We start from the raw sequence: 15,449 nt of genomic DNA on the forward strand, positions 1-15,449 counted from the left end.
TCCGTCGAGCTTCTTGAGCTCAAGCTAGTTCGAGCTGGCTGAACTGGGGCTCAACTCGGCTTGTGTTCACCCCTACTTCGATGGAGAATGTAGTTAACCTCCTCATCAAATGACATCTGAACAAAGAAAATGCAATTTCAAATGGATGAGAAATTAACCGAAGGAATTATATACCACAACTTCCATAGGTTCTTAAACAAAACTTGGTAGTTAAGACAGACCATCGATTCCCCCTACCATAACAACAACTATTAAAAATTGAAAGGGCTGCCCCATAACCTAATGCAAAGACTTGGAATGAAAAGGCGTTTTTTTTCTCCCACCTTCTTCACTCCAGTAGGGGAAGCTCTAAGCTTCTATCTTCCATCTCAGCCTCTACAATGGAGACTCTTGAACGTGAAGCGAGACCCTCCTTCAAACTGCTACGAGATTGCTCAACTCTCCTTCATACTACTATGAAATTGCTTGACCTGCATCAGAGCGCCACCTTCAATGAATACCTATCACTTAACCCCTTGCCCGAGAACCCATCACCGGCCCACTCCAACGCTCCTCATCAGCATAAGAAACCTCCATCCCATCCCCACCTAGTATGCTCACCATCGCCCCCAATTCACCTCCACCCCTAGCAGGGGAAGAGGTAGAAATCCTTGCCGGAGCCCTATGCTGAGGTCCAGCGCTTCTCTCTCCTCACTCAAAAGCGCCTCTTATAGTGACAATGAAGGATCTTACATCAAACCTACAATTAAGGCTGGGCATCGGGTCGGCCGGGCCCGATAAAAATATAAAAATCGAAGCCCGGAATTGGAAACAGGTTAGGCCCATGCAATATCGGTCCTCGGGCTTTGATTTATGCCCGAGGCCGGGCCCAGCCCGATTATTAACTAGCCGGGCGGGCTGGACCGGTCTTTTGGGCGAGTCGGGCCCGGGCCTGAGTCGGGCCTGGCTTTCATTTTCTTCGTTCTTTCCCCCTTTTCTTGGTTGCTAAAATGATGGAAGATGAAACAAGAGGAGGGATTGTGGTACATTTCAGAAAACCCTAACCCTTCCCAACCCTAACCCGAATCCGATCCGAAAAGAGTTGGAACTGGGCAATGGAAGCCAGCCGCCACCATCCACTTCCCACCACCAACCTCTGCTGGCTACTGCGGACTCCCCACGGCCTTCTTTCTCTGTCGCCTTCGCACAATGCCTCCTCCTCCGATGAGCCCAATGCCTCCTCCTCCGCCTTCGCCCAACACCTCCTCCTCCGCCTTCCCCCAATGCCTCCTCCTCTGGCGAGCCCCTTCCTCGCCGGTGCTGCCGCTCTTTGCCCACCCTCCCTGAGTCCTTGCAAGTTTGCAACCTCAAAGACTCACTTCGGTGCTCAGCAAAACAGTGAAAAGAAGAGGAAGAAAACCTTAACTCCCTAACTCCACTTTTTTTAAATAAAAAAAAATTTGTTGTCGGGCTTTTCGGGCCCCCAATGATTACAGTCGCAGGCCCAAGCCCAGACTGTTAATTACCAAGTCTGGCTAGGCCCAAAAAAAAAGCCTGAAACTCAAATTTTCAGGGCCCGAGTTGGGCCGGGTACCGTGTAACCGGCAGCGACCCGGCCCGGTGCCCAGGCTTACCTACAATCCACACTTGAACTCCTTAGTTTATCTTTCCACATTCAGAGAAGTTCTGATTCAAGATAAGTGGAGGGAAGGGTTGACCTCCATGAATTTCAAACCTTGAGGATTTTAGATGAGGACTAAGTGCGCCCTATGAAAGTCTTTGGATGGCACTCCAAAATGTCATTTTGAAAGCAAAATGTTGTTTTGACAAAACAACATTTTTAGAGTATTTTGATGAAACAAAAACTAGGTTTGAGAAGAATCAAATTTTGACGAAACCTGGATTCCAAAGGGAGAATGAACAACTGACCCCTCCCCCACGATATTCATGATTGAGTGTGTCATCCAAACACAAAAACTACTCATAAAAAACTCGTTGGATACTTATTTTTCACACAAAACCAAGCTAGATTAGGAAAACTTGCTTTTGAGTGTACTATCCAAATACCCCTACATAATTATTGAGGAAAAATTGGTGGATAGGTTTGAGCCTCAACACCAGTGCCGGAGCCCGAAAAGAAAAAAATCATTGGGGAAATATTTCTATTTTTTACAAATTTTGTGGAGTGCACAATCATGTTCTACAATTTTAAGGAAAACATGAGGATTTCCATTTTATGGATTTTTAATCTTGTTAAGAAATTCTAAGGGGGATTGGACCTCCTAGCCCCCATTTACCACGGCCCTTCCTAAATAGAAAAAAGAGAAAATTTGAAGCATCCAAAACTTAAATTCAACAATATTAACAAGAATGCTGATGTTGATGAAAAACATGTAAAATGACTAATTTGTGTAGAAAACAATTAATTACTTTGTGTATGCACATTCTTTTCCTTTGTCTAAAATGCAGACACAAATTTTTAGTATGATGTAGAAAAACCCTGATAGAAAGAAATATAAGAATGATAAAGATATCAAAACGTTCTGAAGCGTCCGTTAAAATTCTGGAACTAATGCCCAAGGCGAAGTGGTGTTCTTAATCATATGGTTGTGAATGACAACTAAATTGGTTCCTATCATTTTTTTTTTCACTGAGCACCAATTCTTAAAATGAGGAACACTCATTTACAGTCTTTTATGGTTCTTACCGAAGGTCACTGATTGAGGTGAGAGAAATCGCGAAAAATTAAAAAAAAAAGATATGAATTGGCAATCCGTGAAACCTCCACTGGCTTTCAAGGACCTTCCACTATTTCGTGGCATCTCCTCTAGTTGCGAAAGAGGCTGCATAGTCTGAGAACGCAATATGAACATTGTGAAATCATGAGTTAGCCTTGAAGTTCAAACAAAAGAAGTAGAAAGAGTTAAGAAACAAAAACTTTCAAATGAACTTGTCGCCGATTCAGGCCAATTTTAATCGGAAATTGACGGAAAATTGGACGGAAATTGCATAAGCATACATTGATCTCCCAGTACGTGGCAGTTATTTGAGCATGGCTTGATTTTTGAGGATACATTAAATTTAACGTAACAATTTTGTTTGGCTCAGTTCCACGCAGTTCAGCACCTACGGCCCGGAGCATCTGCTCCCTCGGCTTCTCTTCTCGAGTTGGAGTGTCCTGTGTCTCTGTTCGGCGTGCAAGAGCGAAATGGCGAAGCTTCTCCGGCTATCCAGGAACGTCCTGAGGGCCGCGGCGAACCCATCGATCCGCCGCCAACTCTCCACCGTCTCCGGCGGGCAAACGGCAGGAACAGCCGCGGCGGCATCTGGCGACCACGTAAAATGGGACTACAGGGGCCAGAGGATGGTGATCCCGCTGGGGCAGTGGATCCCGAAGGTGGCCGTTGACGCCTACGTCGCCCCCAACGTGGTGCTGGCCGGCCAGGTAGCCGTCCAGGATGGCGCCTCCGTCTGGTCTGGCTCGGTCCTCCGCGGCGACCTCAACAAGATCACCGTCGGCTTCTGCTCCAACGTCCAGGAGCGCTGCGTCCTTCACGCCGCCTGGTCTTCTCCCACGGGTTCGTCCCCTTCTCACTTCTGCCTTTCCCTTTCTAATAGGTTCCCTATCCTCCCCCCTTGTATAAAATTTAGGGCTTCCCAATGTCGTTTGGATCTTTCTTTCGATTTTTCTTGAATAGTTCCGATTTTTTGGCCTTTGGAAAAAATTTAGGATATGGCCTATCGATCGTTGGGATTGAACCTGTCCATTTTCTGTTTGATTCTTTTCTTCTGCTTCGGGCATGCCAGATAGGTTTTTCTTCCTTTTCCTCCTCTGTATTTTGGTTGTTTTCTTGCTTTCGTTGCGGCTTAGATGGAAGCTACGTGGTGGAAAGGCAGCGAGGTTGACATCGCTTCCGTGTATTGCGGTTTTGGTGATTTGCGTCGTAGAAATGCGTGCGCAGTGCTGATATTTGATTATGGTTCTGCTTTGACCATGATAAATCTGCGTTTCTTTCTCCACGGGGTGTTCACATCACTGTAAGCTTATATTTTGTGGTAAAGTTCATGGCCTCCTATAGCTCAGCTTGTCCTAAACCCCGACTGGGTTGAACGTCTTGGATTTGGCAAATCGTTGTGATGGTCACTTTCCTTGGCCTATTCTCTCGTACGTCATTGACATTTCAATATCCAAAATTTGCCTAAATTTGGTGGATAATGGTGACTTCCCATTCGGAGACATATAGTGTTGCAGTCGGCAACCTTAACGGTGTCTCGCGGCAGCACTTTCCTCCTGAATACCTATCCTGCTAGGCTGCTAGTTTTCTCTGCAGGAAAATTAGTTCTTTTCGAACTTACCTACAATTCTGGCATCTTCTACTGATGCTTTATCCCAGATAAGTATCTATTGCCTACCCTACAAGGTTATTTATGTGGCCATCGGATTCTTTTGGTTTTTTACATGGCAATTGTGTGGACACCATGTCTTTCTTATCTACTATCTCAGTGTTTTTACCATTACCATTTTCTGCAATGTTTGTTGAAAATTATACTTTCTTGACTTTGCTGCTAATGAAATTTTCTTGTTAGTGTGGCTTGTGCTGGTTCAAATTTTACTTTCCTCTATTTAGTCTATGAATAGAAATAAAAAGCATGGCCCAGTATTGATACATGCAACATAGAATTGTGGACATGGTTTTGTGTTATGGTCATTCCATTAATGAAGACAAAAGGATGTTGATGCCAATATTATGCAACATGGGCATGTGAATTAGCCCCAGGTACCTGCATTCGTACGGTGGTCATTCTGACACAGGTACCTAATCGCTTTCAGGTATGAGTAAATCTTAAAACTTGAAAATAAAAGAGCGATAAAACCGACTGATGGTGTAAGTCTGTTTCTTCTGCATGACTACATGAGACCCGTATCGGAATCTTAAAAGTTAAAACCTAAGCTAAAAGAATGACGAAACAAACCTGACATCTGTATCTGTTTATTCTGCATGACTGCATCTGCCGTCTACTTTTGTTGCATCCTCTGATTATGTGTTTTGATGTTGGTAGGAAAAAGGCTTCATCCTTACTAAGTTGTACTGCTGTAGTCAGCGCGGAGCCAGAAAATTTTTTCCATGGGACACTAAATATATGACTAACAAGTTTCAATTGACCATAAGGCAGTGACGCGGATCTCTTGGGGCTTCCCGATATAATTAGAGACAAGTTCTCCTAAGTTTCAACACTAACTTAAGGTTTCAAAGAGTGGGAGACCCCACCTGCCTCTGCCCCTGGCTGTAGTATTTCTTGAAGTAGGCCAAGGAAAGAGTTTGTGTCAAGCCCGACTGCAGCAAGTGGGTTTGAAGGCAGGCATTTACTCTCCTCTCCAATGGGGAGGACAACAATGAAAGGGATGCAATTTATTCCCCACTGAGAGGTCCTGCTTGAGAGAGAGACTGAGAGAGAACCTTGAATGAGAAGTGGGGACCGAGGGATGTATGAGAGACTAATGTGCAGTTCTTTAACTTTTTTTTAGATGTTTGGTAAGCATCCTTAACTTTTACTAATAGTACAAGATTAAAAAGAAAGTGAAAATATTGGAGCTGAAATCCTCCACCGTCTTGAGCTCTGTCTAATCATGGATGCATGGGGTGGCTTGATTAAACACATCGCCCGATGTATGAGTGGTGTGGTGTGAGAGGCCGGAGGATTTCCCTGTCCAAGCCCAAAGAGGGAAATCCATAAGTTCTATATACACACACACCCTGTGGCTGCCATACCCGTATATCGATATCTTTGAAATTTATATCAGTACCCACACTACCATTATCCACACTTGTTCCGGCATCCATCTGACATAGTGTCAAATTGTCAGTGCTTATAGCCTACTGCACATTGGCATAAATATCTAAACATCTTCTTGCTAAAGCTGAGATCAATGTCACAGACTGTTATTCTCATAAATGCCAAACTCAGTGAAACAAATATGCTTATAATCTGAGTTCTGGCCTATGTCTTTTGCTGGTCTTACATTTGTTTACAAGTGAAATAAGTTAAAGAAACCTAGAAAGAAACTTACGCTGTCCTTAGTTTTTTGGTTTCTGCTGATGACATCTGGCAGCAACAGAATTTTATTTCCACAAATGCACCTAATCTTACTTTTGGATTCTAAACCACCTATATCTTTGTTCACTAATCAAGATAAGCCAGACTTTTTTCTTAGGCTGCCTTGATGAACAGATGATTCTGCAGATTGCTAAACTTATAATAGTATTATTACTTCTTGGCTGATGGACTCAGCCCCTTGGTATTCAATTCAGTAATTTATAGGAAAGCTCATTTCAAAATATTGTGAAAATATGAAAGCTAAGTAGTGGATTCTTCAGAAAGGTTGTCGCACCCTAGTCGGCATAACTTTGGCATGAGTGCAATAACAAACAATTTTTTTTTTTGTTTTTATTCAATCATTAATAAAATCATAGCTTGTTAATTGTTAAATGCTAGTTTCATTGTTTGTGATTCTTTTTGTTTGTTTTATTGTTTGTATACAATTGTGTGTGGGTATATATATAGAGAGATATTGTGTGTGTATGTGTACATATCATCAATGCAGCCACACCCCCCTTTTTTTTTTTTGAAAAATGCCACACCTGCACCTAAATTCACTCCCACACCCAGTATTTGGTGTGACATAAGGTGAATGTTTCTGGTCTTTCTACTGTTTTGTGACTTTGGTATATTTTGTTGACAATGGAAAGCTAAACTGTTACTTTGAAATTGATCCATGAATTCATTTGCATAAGGAAAAGTTCATCCAATGTTGCATTAGTTGATCTCCCTTGTTATGTGGCTGAATTAAGGTTTTGGGATGGAACCGTATCATCACTTTATTCTTCTATTCCTATTCCTTATGCTCCAATTAATACGGATAAAGAGGAAAAGGCGAGTTGATACAAGAAGCAGTGTCTTTTTATATATGTGCCCACCTAAGTCACACAGGTGCACCAAAAATGGTGGCGCACCTGAGTCGACTAGGGTGCGTATACTGCCCAACAAGGCACTCTTCTCAGTTCGACCGAATCAGGTGCTGCTGACAGCACCTTCTCTTTTTTCTTTTTTCTTTTCTTTTTTTTCCCTTCTTCTATCTTTTTCCTCTTCTCTCTCACCTCCCCAGTCCCTCCATTTTATTTAGAAAAACTTTGAATTTTGTATGAAATTAAGATGGCCTTGATAAAAAAATTTAAAAATATAGACAAACAAAAGTATATATATATATATATATATATATATATATATATATATTCCCTCATGGCATCCACACCCAATTTCTTTTTTGGAAGCTGCTGCATCCCGCACACGCACCAGCTTATGTTGTTAAGCTTCGCCTAAGCCACGCGCTTAGGCATGGACTAGGCGACAGTCGACACCTGTCACCTAAGTCCATCACTTAGGCGATGGCTGTGATGCTGGCAGCTATGCTGGCACGTAGGCTGGACTCCATGAGGAAGGTATGTACTGATATTTATAAGTTGTTACAATGCACATTGTATGTTATATATACAATCTGTTATGTATATCATATGTACTGATTTGATACAATTTTTGTTCGAAATGAGTCAAATGAAATAGTCTATAAGGTACTACATAAAATGGATTTCAATTCATTACAGGATATACAGTTATATACAGCAGAATTCATATTTAGTTTTTCTATTGCAGTATTTTATCTAAAGAAACTGTAGTTTTAGAGTCATAATGTTTTAGGTATGTGTCTGGCATTGGATTCTGATAGGATCTGATCCTAAGAAATGCAAGCATTGTGTCCAGTATGTAAACAATAATGATGTGTCTTCTTTTCTGTATCAAACTAAGGCATCGCCTAGAACAGAACATAACTGTTTTCCAGTATGTATACAAGCTGGAAATGTACTCTTAGTCTGTCATGTAAACAAGAGCATAACAGTTTTTCATGTTTTACTTTTTGGCTTTTCTTACAAAGTGTAATCATTCAATTAGAACATAACAGAATAGTTTTTTATGTTACTTTTTGTACTACACATGTCTGTGTTAGTGGTGATAGGCGCACCTGGAATAGAAGCTTACAGTTCAGTCAGTAAGTACATAATTTTATTATGTAATAGTCAACACAACTAAAAAGATTAATAAAAGAAAATTGGTTGCCTTTCTTGCCTAGGCACACCTAAGCCCTAGGCTCTCGCCTAGGCGCCTTGACAACATAGGCACCAGCACCTGCATCCCGCACCCATGTGACATAAATATATTTATATGCAGGTACGTATACACTGCACAAGTTGAGTAGCTAAAGCTGTACTTTTATGAGTTTGGCTCATAGGTTACATAAGTCGAGTTCAGGTCAGTAATTTAACTTAAGTAAATGAGTCAAATTTGAGTTACATGAGTTCAACTATTTTAAGCTTGAGTAAGCTTGTGCAATTACAAAGACATGTATGTGTATGTTATTGTCACATTTTTAGCACTCAACTGCCCTTTGGTGTTAATGGTCTTCTCTTGGTACTTTCAGGGTTTATATACCAGTTTTAAATCTCATGTGCACCATTGTCTTTAAAAGGAAGCACTCACTTTTTTGTCCAGCTCGGTTAAGCTCGATTTATGATGTTGGCTCGCCTTGTAGTTCAACTCTAGCTGAGCTGGTGGAGTTTGAGTTTTCTTGAATGCGTTTGAATGCTTCTCGAGTTAGGCTTGAGCTTGACTCGAGCTTAAGCGGAGCTGGAGTCAAGCCCTTAAAAGTTGAGCAGGCGCAGCTTGGTTCGTGTTCACCCCTCAGTGTGTGGTTGCATGCATATTCAATTTATGTCAACAAGGTTTGTTCATTATAGCAATTTGTTGTTTATAACTTTATATGATTATTAATGTAAACTTTAGGACTTTAAGATTACACAGCATAAACTTAATTTTGATAATTTTTTTTTCCTTGTATCACAATATACCCACTTTTTTGCTCTGGACTTGTTTGACCTTCTGGTTTACGTCCAAAGTGTTTGGTCCATGTAGATAAGGCTTTGTGCTTTCTCTTTCCAGATGACAAAGCAGCTAAACTTATGATCCATGGGTTCTTTTTCCATTTAGTTTTCTGATTTGGAGTTGTAATATTAATATCCATTTCAAAAGTGGCCTATGGGATGAATTGAAGTCATTGAATTTCTGTGTCATGTAAATTCCAGTTTATTATGGCATACAATGTTCAACTTTTGTAGCCTAGCAACATCAACTCTGTATGCATCAAGCTATGTCACACGAGTACTTCTCCAAAGGAGGAGTACCCGTGTGGTACTGGTGCGACACCGGTACCGGTACAGGTATGGGGTTGGGTACGCCTGTGGTGCGCGTTGACCGTACCGGGTACGGTCAATGCACTAGAGGTCATTTTTGACCTTTTTTGGACACGGTCAATGATGGGAGCTTGTAGCAGTGCTTGTCCATGACGATAGATCCGCCCTCCTTGAGCAGGCGGAGTAACAGGACGGTTGAGTTAGATGAGGAAACGTTTGGGTAGTTCGTCGCCATGTACTTTGAAATCGCCGCCTTGCTCGAGCCGCTTGGCTCGTTGAGTGCTCTCACAGCTGCCATTATCATCTGCACAAATCGAAGGTACAAAGTGAAAAATTGTTATCAGGGCTTCCTGAATCATGGTTCTTCACGGAGAAGAGCCCCAAAATTTTTGGGGTTTGCTTCCTCTACCTCAGGATACGAAGGGTTGCTTCGAGATGAGTCTGGACCGTCCATACTGGGAACCTTTTGTGGCTCCATCTCATTGTCCGCCATTGACGAGGCCTTGTAGGAAACAGATAACAAAGAGAGAGAGAGAGAGAGAGAGAGAGAGAGAGAGAGATAGAAAGACAGACACAGAGGGACCGAGAAGTGAGCGAGATGAGATTTTTGAAAAGGGTGCAGATGGTTCGATCAGACGGATGGGAGTGGACGTTGGTTGCCTGATCGGAGCGCGGGCACTTGGGTTTAAACGAGAACACAGATCGATGATGTGGCAAAGCTTTTTGGCCGCTTACACGTCCTTCTTGCGCTCTCTCTTTGCTCCTCTGCTCTATGTTATTTGGCGAATTGTGGGCGGTGATCTCGTGTGCCACGTCTCCCCTTGCAGCTTCACTTTATCTGGAAAGTAATATCATGCTTTCTCTTCTGCTAATAACTTTTCTGTTGAAAACTTTTACCTTCTTTTTGTCACTAATCTTCCCACATCAAATTCTTTCTCCCTTAGCTCACAATGGAACAAATGAACTTTTAATGCAGGTGATGTTTATTGTCGATTTCAGGAAGGGAAGGGAAGTAGTTCATCATAATTGTTTGTCGGTTGAGCGAGTGTGTCTCTGTATATTTGTTATTATGTTTGTAATTTTTGATATATATATGTCCAAATATGTTATTCTGTTTAAAATTTTTTGACGTATATACATGTGTGTGTACGGCCGTACCCCCGTACCCAAGTTTTTTAAAAATGGTCCTTACCTGTACCCGTACCTATGTGACATAGGCATCAAGCAATACTGTTTACTGCATCTTCTACAATGTTGTTGGTGTCATTGTGAAATGTAATATAAACTATTGTTCACCTTTCGTAAGATGACTTTTGCCAACATTGCTGTTTTCCAATTATATTTTTATGTTAATGACTCAACAGCCAGTTTTTGGGTTTGTGTGGAGATCTCATTTGCTTGGAATCTGCACAAAATCTGCTGCTTTCATTCTTGACGCCAAAAATCTTCTCATTGGTCTGGTTTCTGGAAGTACACGTTGGCACCTTCTGGTATCAAAGGCATATGTATACATATCTCATGAAAGTGAATTAACATATTTTGCCTTGTACCGAGTCTCATATGTGGCTGTTTCTTGACCATGGTGGAAATCACCTGCTGTAAGGCATTTTTCTGATGTGGAGGGGGAAGTCAAAGAAAGCTGGCGATTTTAGCAATATATTGCTTTCAGCACTTCTGTCATTCTGGATGGTGTTTTAGATCAAACGTGGTCCACTCTAAGAAAATATGGTTCTCTTAACCTCCAGAAGGACCACAACTGTGACTGGTTAGAGACCAAATTTTCTTTGCAAAGATGGGTGAGGCCAGATGGGGGTTGTCACTCTTTACCATCTGCAGCTTTATCACCAACTGAACACCTTTTCTGGGATATATATCATATATGGAAACTAATCTTTTCACATGTGTTCTGCAGGGTTGCCTGCTGATACAAACATAGAGAGGTTTGTTACGATCGGTGCTTATACCATTCTAAGGTCATGCACAGTGGAGCCCGAGTGTATCATTGGCCAGCACTCTGTCCTTATGGAAGGTTCACTAGTGGAGACTCATTCTATACTGGAGGCTGGTTCAGTAGTTCCGCCTGGTAGGCGGATTCCTACCGGTGAACTTTGGGCTGGAAACCCAGCTAGGTTTGTCCGGCCTTTGTCACATGATGAGATCAAGGAGATACCAAAGCTTGCTGTGGCAGTTAATGACTTGAGCAGGAGCCATTTCTCAGAATTTCTGCCATACTCCACTGTCTACTTGGAGGTGGAGAAGATGAAAAAGGCATTCAATATTCCGCTATGATTGCTGGAAAACGGTTTCAAAACGGGGTCTTTTTATTGGCCTCTTTGTCCAATTCCTTTTGTATCTGTTCAGATGATTAATCTTCGCAAAGATTTTTGGCTTTTGCACCTTCAAATGACAGAGGGTTGTCCAAAATAAGAGGTTAAATCTTAGCCCTTTGTTCTCTAATGTTTCCATCGGTTCTGTTTGAAGTATTTCCAACGGTTTCATTCTCCTAGGTGTAGGATTATTTTCCCACCTTTGTTTTTCTTTTGTAGAAAGTAGAAGCTTTGGCAGGATGATTTTAATTTGATTTGGTGCTTTGGGTAACTGAACTCTAGATTGTTAGAAATTGGAGATCTGGAATCGAGGCGTTGTGAATTATGTTACGACATTTTCAAAATATATGCACCTATCTTTCTCATATTAGTCTGTTAACCTCCAACTTTTGAAGGTATGAAATCTAACCCGTTGTTGGGTAGGGGGGCTCGTGGCTAGGTGATGGAGCTCGTTTTCCGGTGAGGATCTCTTGTTGGTGTCAACGGCGGAACGGGAACCAGGAAAAAGAAATCCGGGGTCATATTAATATCTTTCACAAATTTTAAGATCTGCCCGTTGATGATCTCTTATTTTTTATACAGCTAAAGTAATATTCACAAAAAATCATCTTTCAATTCAACTTTTTTGAAAAGTTACTATATTGTTCATGCATTCGCCAGGCGAGGCAAAATAAACAAATCTCATGGTTGTTGTCACCACTTAATGTGATCATCTTCTAGACCATAATAAGGCTTGACACAAGCTCTATGAATCTTGAGGGTGATAAGCATAAGGGGAAGGCAGTTGCCTCTCTCTTTGAAGCAGTGAGATGAAGATGAACTATTCACCTTTTAAAAACAAAAAGGAAGAGAAGGAAAACAAACTGAAGAAAAAGATCACATACACAGAAAGGGTGACTTATGAAATCAAAGGTGTGCAATTGATACACCGTTTTGCGTTGAAAATCCTCTTATTTAACACATGTATGATGATATATATTACATATATAATTGTAGATGACATGCATTTGTATGTGGAATTGATGCAGCGGAAAAGAGGACTCCTCGTCTAATTCATGATCAAATGCCAAACTAATCTAGGGTAAAACGAAAGAGATGCAAAAAGAAACGAAAAATGGAAAGAGAAGGCAAAATAGCCATTACGGTTTTTCATTTACTCCAAAACTGATTAAAATGGGGCTTAAGCACCTTTAAATAAGGTGAAAAATGAATCCATGGGTTTGGATCCAAACAACAAGAATAATGAATAAAAGCCCAAAAGATCCGAGTTGAAAAAAAGTTCGTCCTCGACAAATCGAATCTCCGCTTCAAAATGCCTATGGGAGAGAAGTTCATCTTAGATCATGATCGGATTCGGGTGTTGGTTTTGAGGCTGGCTTGGGTATGAGTTGGGGTGTTGATGATGGGTTGGGTTGGAACTTGGGTAGAGTCGGATTTAAACTACAGTTCAGGTTTGGATTGGAATTTGTGTTTGAAACCGGATTTGGGTTTAGACTCAAGTAGAGAGAGAAACAGGTTTGGGCTTGGTTTACATGGGTCACAAGCTAAGTTTGGGGAAAAGAAAATAATTCCAACCTAGAACCGGTCCCTTAGCTCAAAGAACCGGCTTAAAATGGCAGGCCTGATAAAGCGATTTCTGTGTCATCCCAGGTCCCAGACTAGACGAACTGGTACACTAACAGATTCAGGTCCAGTGGAGCTGGATCGAGCAGCGACCTGCTCTGGGTCTAGAACTCAGTCGAGCCCTAGCTCGACGCCGCCCCTCTTCCCCACCGTCTTGCCGCCGCCCTTCGTCACTGCATCCTGCCAGAGCACATGGACGGTGGTGGTCGGCGGAGGGCAGGCGGTGCCGATGCCGACATTCGACCAATCGGTGGTGGGCTTTGGTGCGCTGTGTGGATATGAGTCCTCTGATCCACGATCAAACGCCAAACTAATCTAAGGTTGAATGAAAAAAATTATAAAAAGGAATGAAAAATGGAAAGAGACGGAAAAATAACAATTAGGATTTTTTTTATTACAAACGAGGCTTAAGCACACTTAAATTGGGTAAAAACGGATCTACAGGTTTGGATCCAAACAACAAGAAAAATGAATGAAAATCCAAAAGATCATGTTGCTTTGCTCCTGCGTTAGGAATCCTTTAGATAAAATGGCTATGTCCAACGATCCAGTAAATGAGATAATTATGCTCCCGAATAAAATAAAAAAATAGGTGCCCTTTTTTCGATCTTTTTCCTTTAGTTCTTGAACATATAACACTCATTCTTTTGTATGTTGTATTTCACCTTGGATTTTATACTCTGGTTGAGCACTCCATGGAAGTTGAACGGCGATTCAAAAGACAGCAGACCCTTCATTTCCATTTGGGTCAGCAAGCCTGTCCATTAACTCCTCTACATTGTTCAGGACTTTTGCCAAAAAGCGTTGAAGATCTTACAGTAAGAACCAGTTCTCAAAAAGGAAAAGAATTTAATAAACATTGCATTTTTTTAACATTAATAAGCCTAAAGATTTTGGAAGCGACAAGCAATTTCTTTGGAAATTTCAAGAGAATGAAAGAAAAGCATGCCTTTGTGCATTTAGAGTTAAGGAATAGAGCCTTCAATATTTCACGAAGCCTTTTGGCCCTTGTGGTTTGGTTTGGCCTCTACTTACCTGAATCTCATTGCCCCCATGTTGGATCGAAACCCAGTACAAACAAACAATAGCAAGGGCATGTTTTTTAGGGGGAGGAAATGGAGTAGGGGTAACAATGAATCAGATCCGAATTGGATGTACTCTTCAGCATATTTGTTTTTTCAGAGGTTCATATGTATTCATATTTGGATATAAATGAAGAAAGGTTTATGCCATAACTGAATCTGACTTCACGAACGGATATCCTATTTTTAAATTCACATCTGAATCTGAAACAGAATTTTAAACCAAATCCAAACCACATTATGATATGTAAAGAACTGAGTTAAAAAAGTATCGACTTTGTATACAAAATATTTATTTAAAACTAAATCTGATCCAAGTCCGAATCTGAATCTGATTAGATATTTATTTAGATCAAAATCTGAGTCATGTTGATGTCACTTTTTAAATGTGAATCCAATCTGAATTTTTAATCAGATGTTAAATTTTTCTCCAACTCTTTTTTTTTTTTTGTGAAGTAATTCGGTTGGATATGAGATCCAGATCAAATTTATTGATAAGGAGGAGGAGGGTGAGGGATTGCGGGATGGAAGGAGTGGCAGAAGAAAAATAAGTGTAGGAAAGGGAAAGAGGAAGCATGGAGAGAAAAAGGGGGTTACACTACCAAAAAACGACATATTACTGATGGTAAGAAAAGAAACCGTTAGTAATATCTAAATTATACTGACAGAATGCATGAGTTAGTTAGTAAATCGGACTTTTCGTCGACGGAATAAAATCTTATCATAAATATTTATTTTTTACTGATGGGAGAGAAATATCCGTCAATATTGAGCACACTAGATTGACAATTAGCTGGCTCCATCGGTGTATGTTAACTATCATAGACGTTTAAACTTTCTGTTAGTATTCTTGTGCATTATTACTTTCCGTCTATTTTTACCTATCAATGTTGCTAGACGAAATATCAATGGTATTGAGGGACCATTAGTATTAAGGAAACTATGCTGATGGTTCGCTACGTAAAGCTTGTAAAGCTCAACTTGTCAAATACGATATTTCATATGATCAGTTAGAATCTATGATGAAGCATTTTGATGAAGACGAACAAAAGGTATGAATTCAGTGACAATTTACTAGGATTTAATTTGTACCATAAATCTTATTATAAGTCAATGTAAGAGCATATATGTTGTAG

At 40.8% G+C, this 15,449-nt stretch overlaps 1 protein-coding gene across 1 annotated transcript; it reads left to right on the forward strand.

Moving 5' to 3' along the window:
* The first annotated feature begins 3,087 nt into the window (after window positions 1-3,087).
* On the forward strand, window positions 3,088-11,744 carry LOC116248373 (gamma carbonic anhydrase-like 2, mitochondrial). Its single transcript, XM_031621127.2, has 2 exons — window positions 3,088-3,557; window positions 11,194-11,744. The coding sequence occupies exons 1-2, from the start codon at window positions 3,188-3,190 to the stop codon at window positions 11,568-11,570; spliced, it is 747 nt and encodes a 248-aa protein (XP_031476987.1). The 5' UTR covers window positions 3,088-3,187; the 3' UTR covers window positions 11,571-11,744.
* The last annotated feature ends 3,705 nt before the right edge of the window (window positions 11,745-15,449 follow it).

The sequence above is a fragment of the Nymphaea colorata genome, chromosome 2, assembly GCF_008831285.2.
Source record: "Nymphaea colorata isolate Beijing-Zhang1983 chromosome 2, ASM883128v2, whole genome shotgun sequence".
NCBI lineage: Eukaryota > Viridiplantae > Streptophyta > Magnoliopsida > Nymphaeales > Nymphaeaceae > Nymphaea > Nymphaea colorata.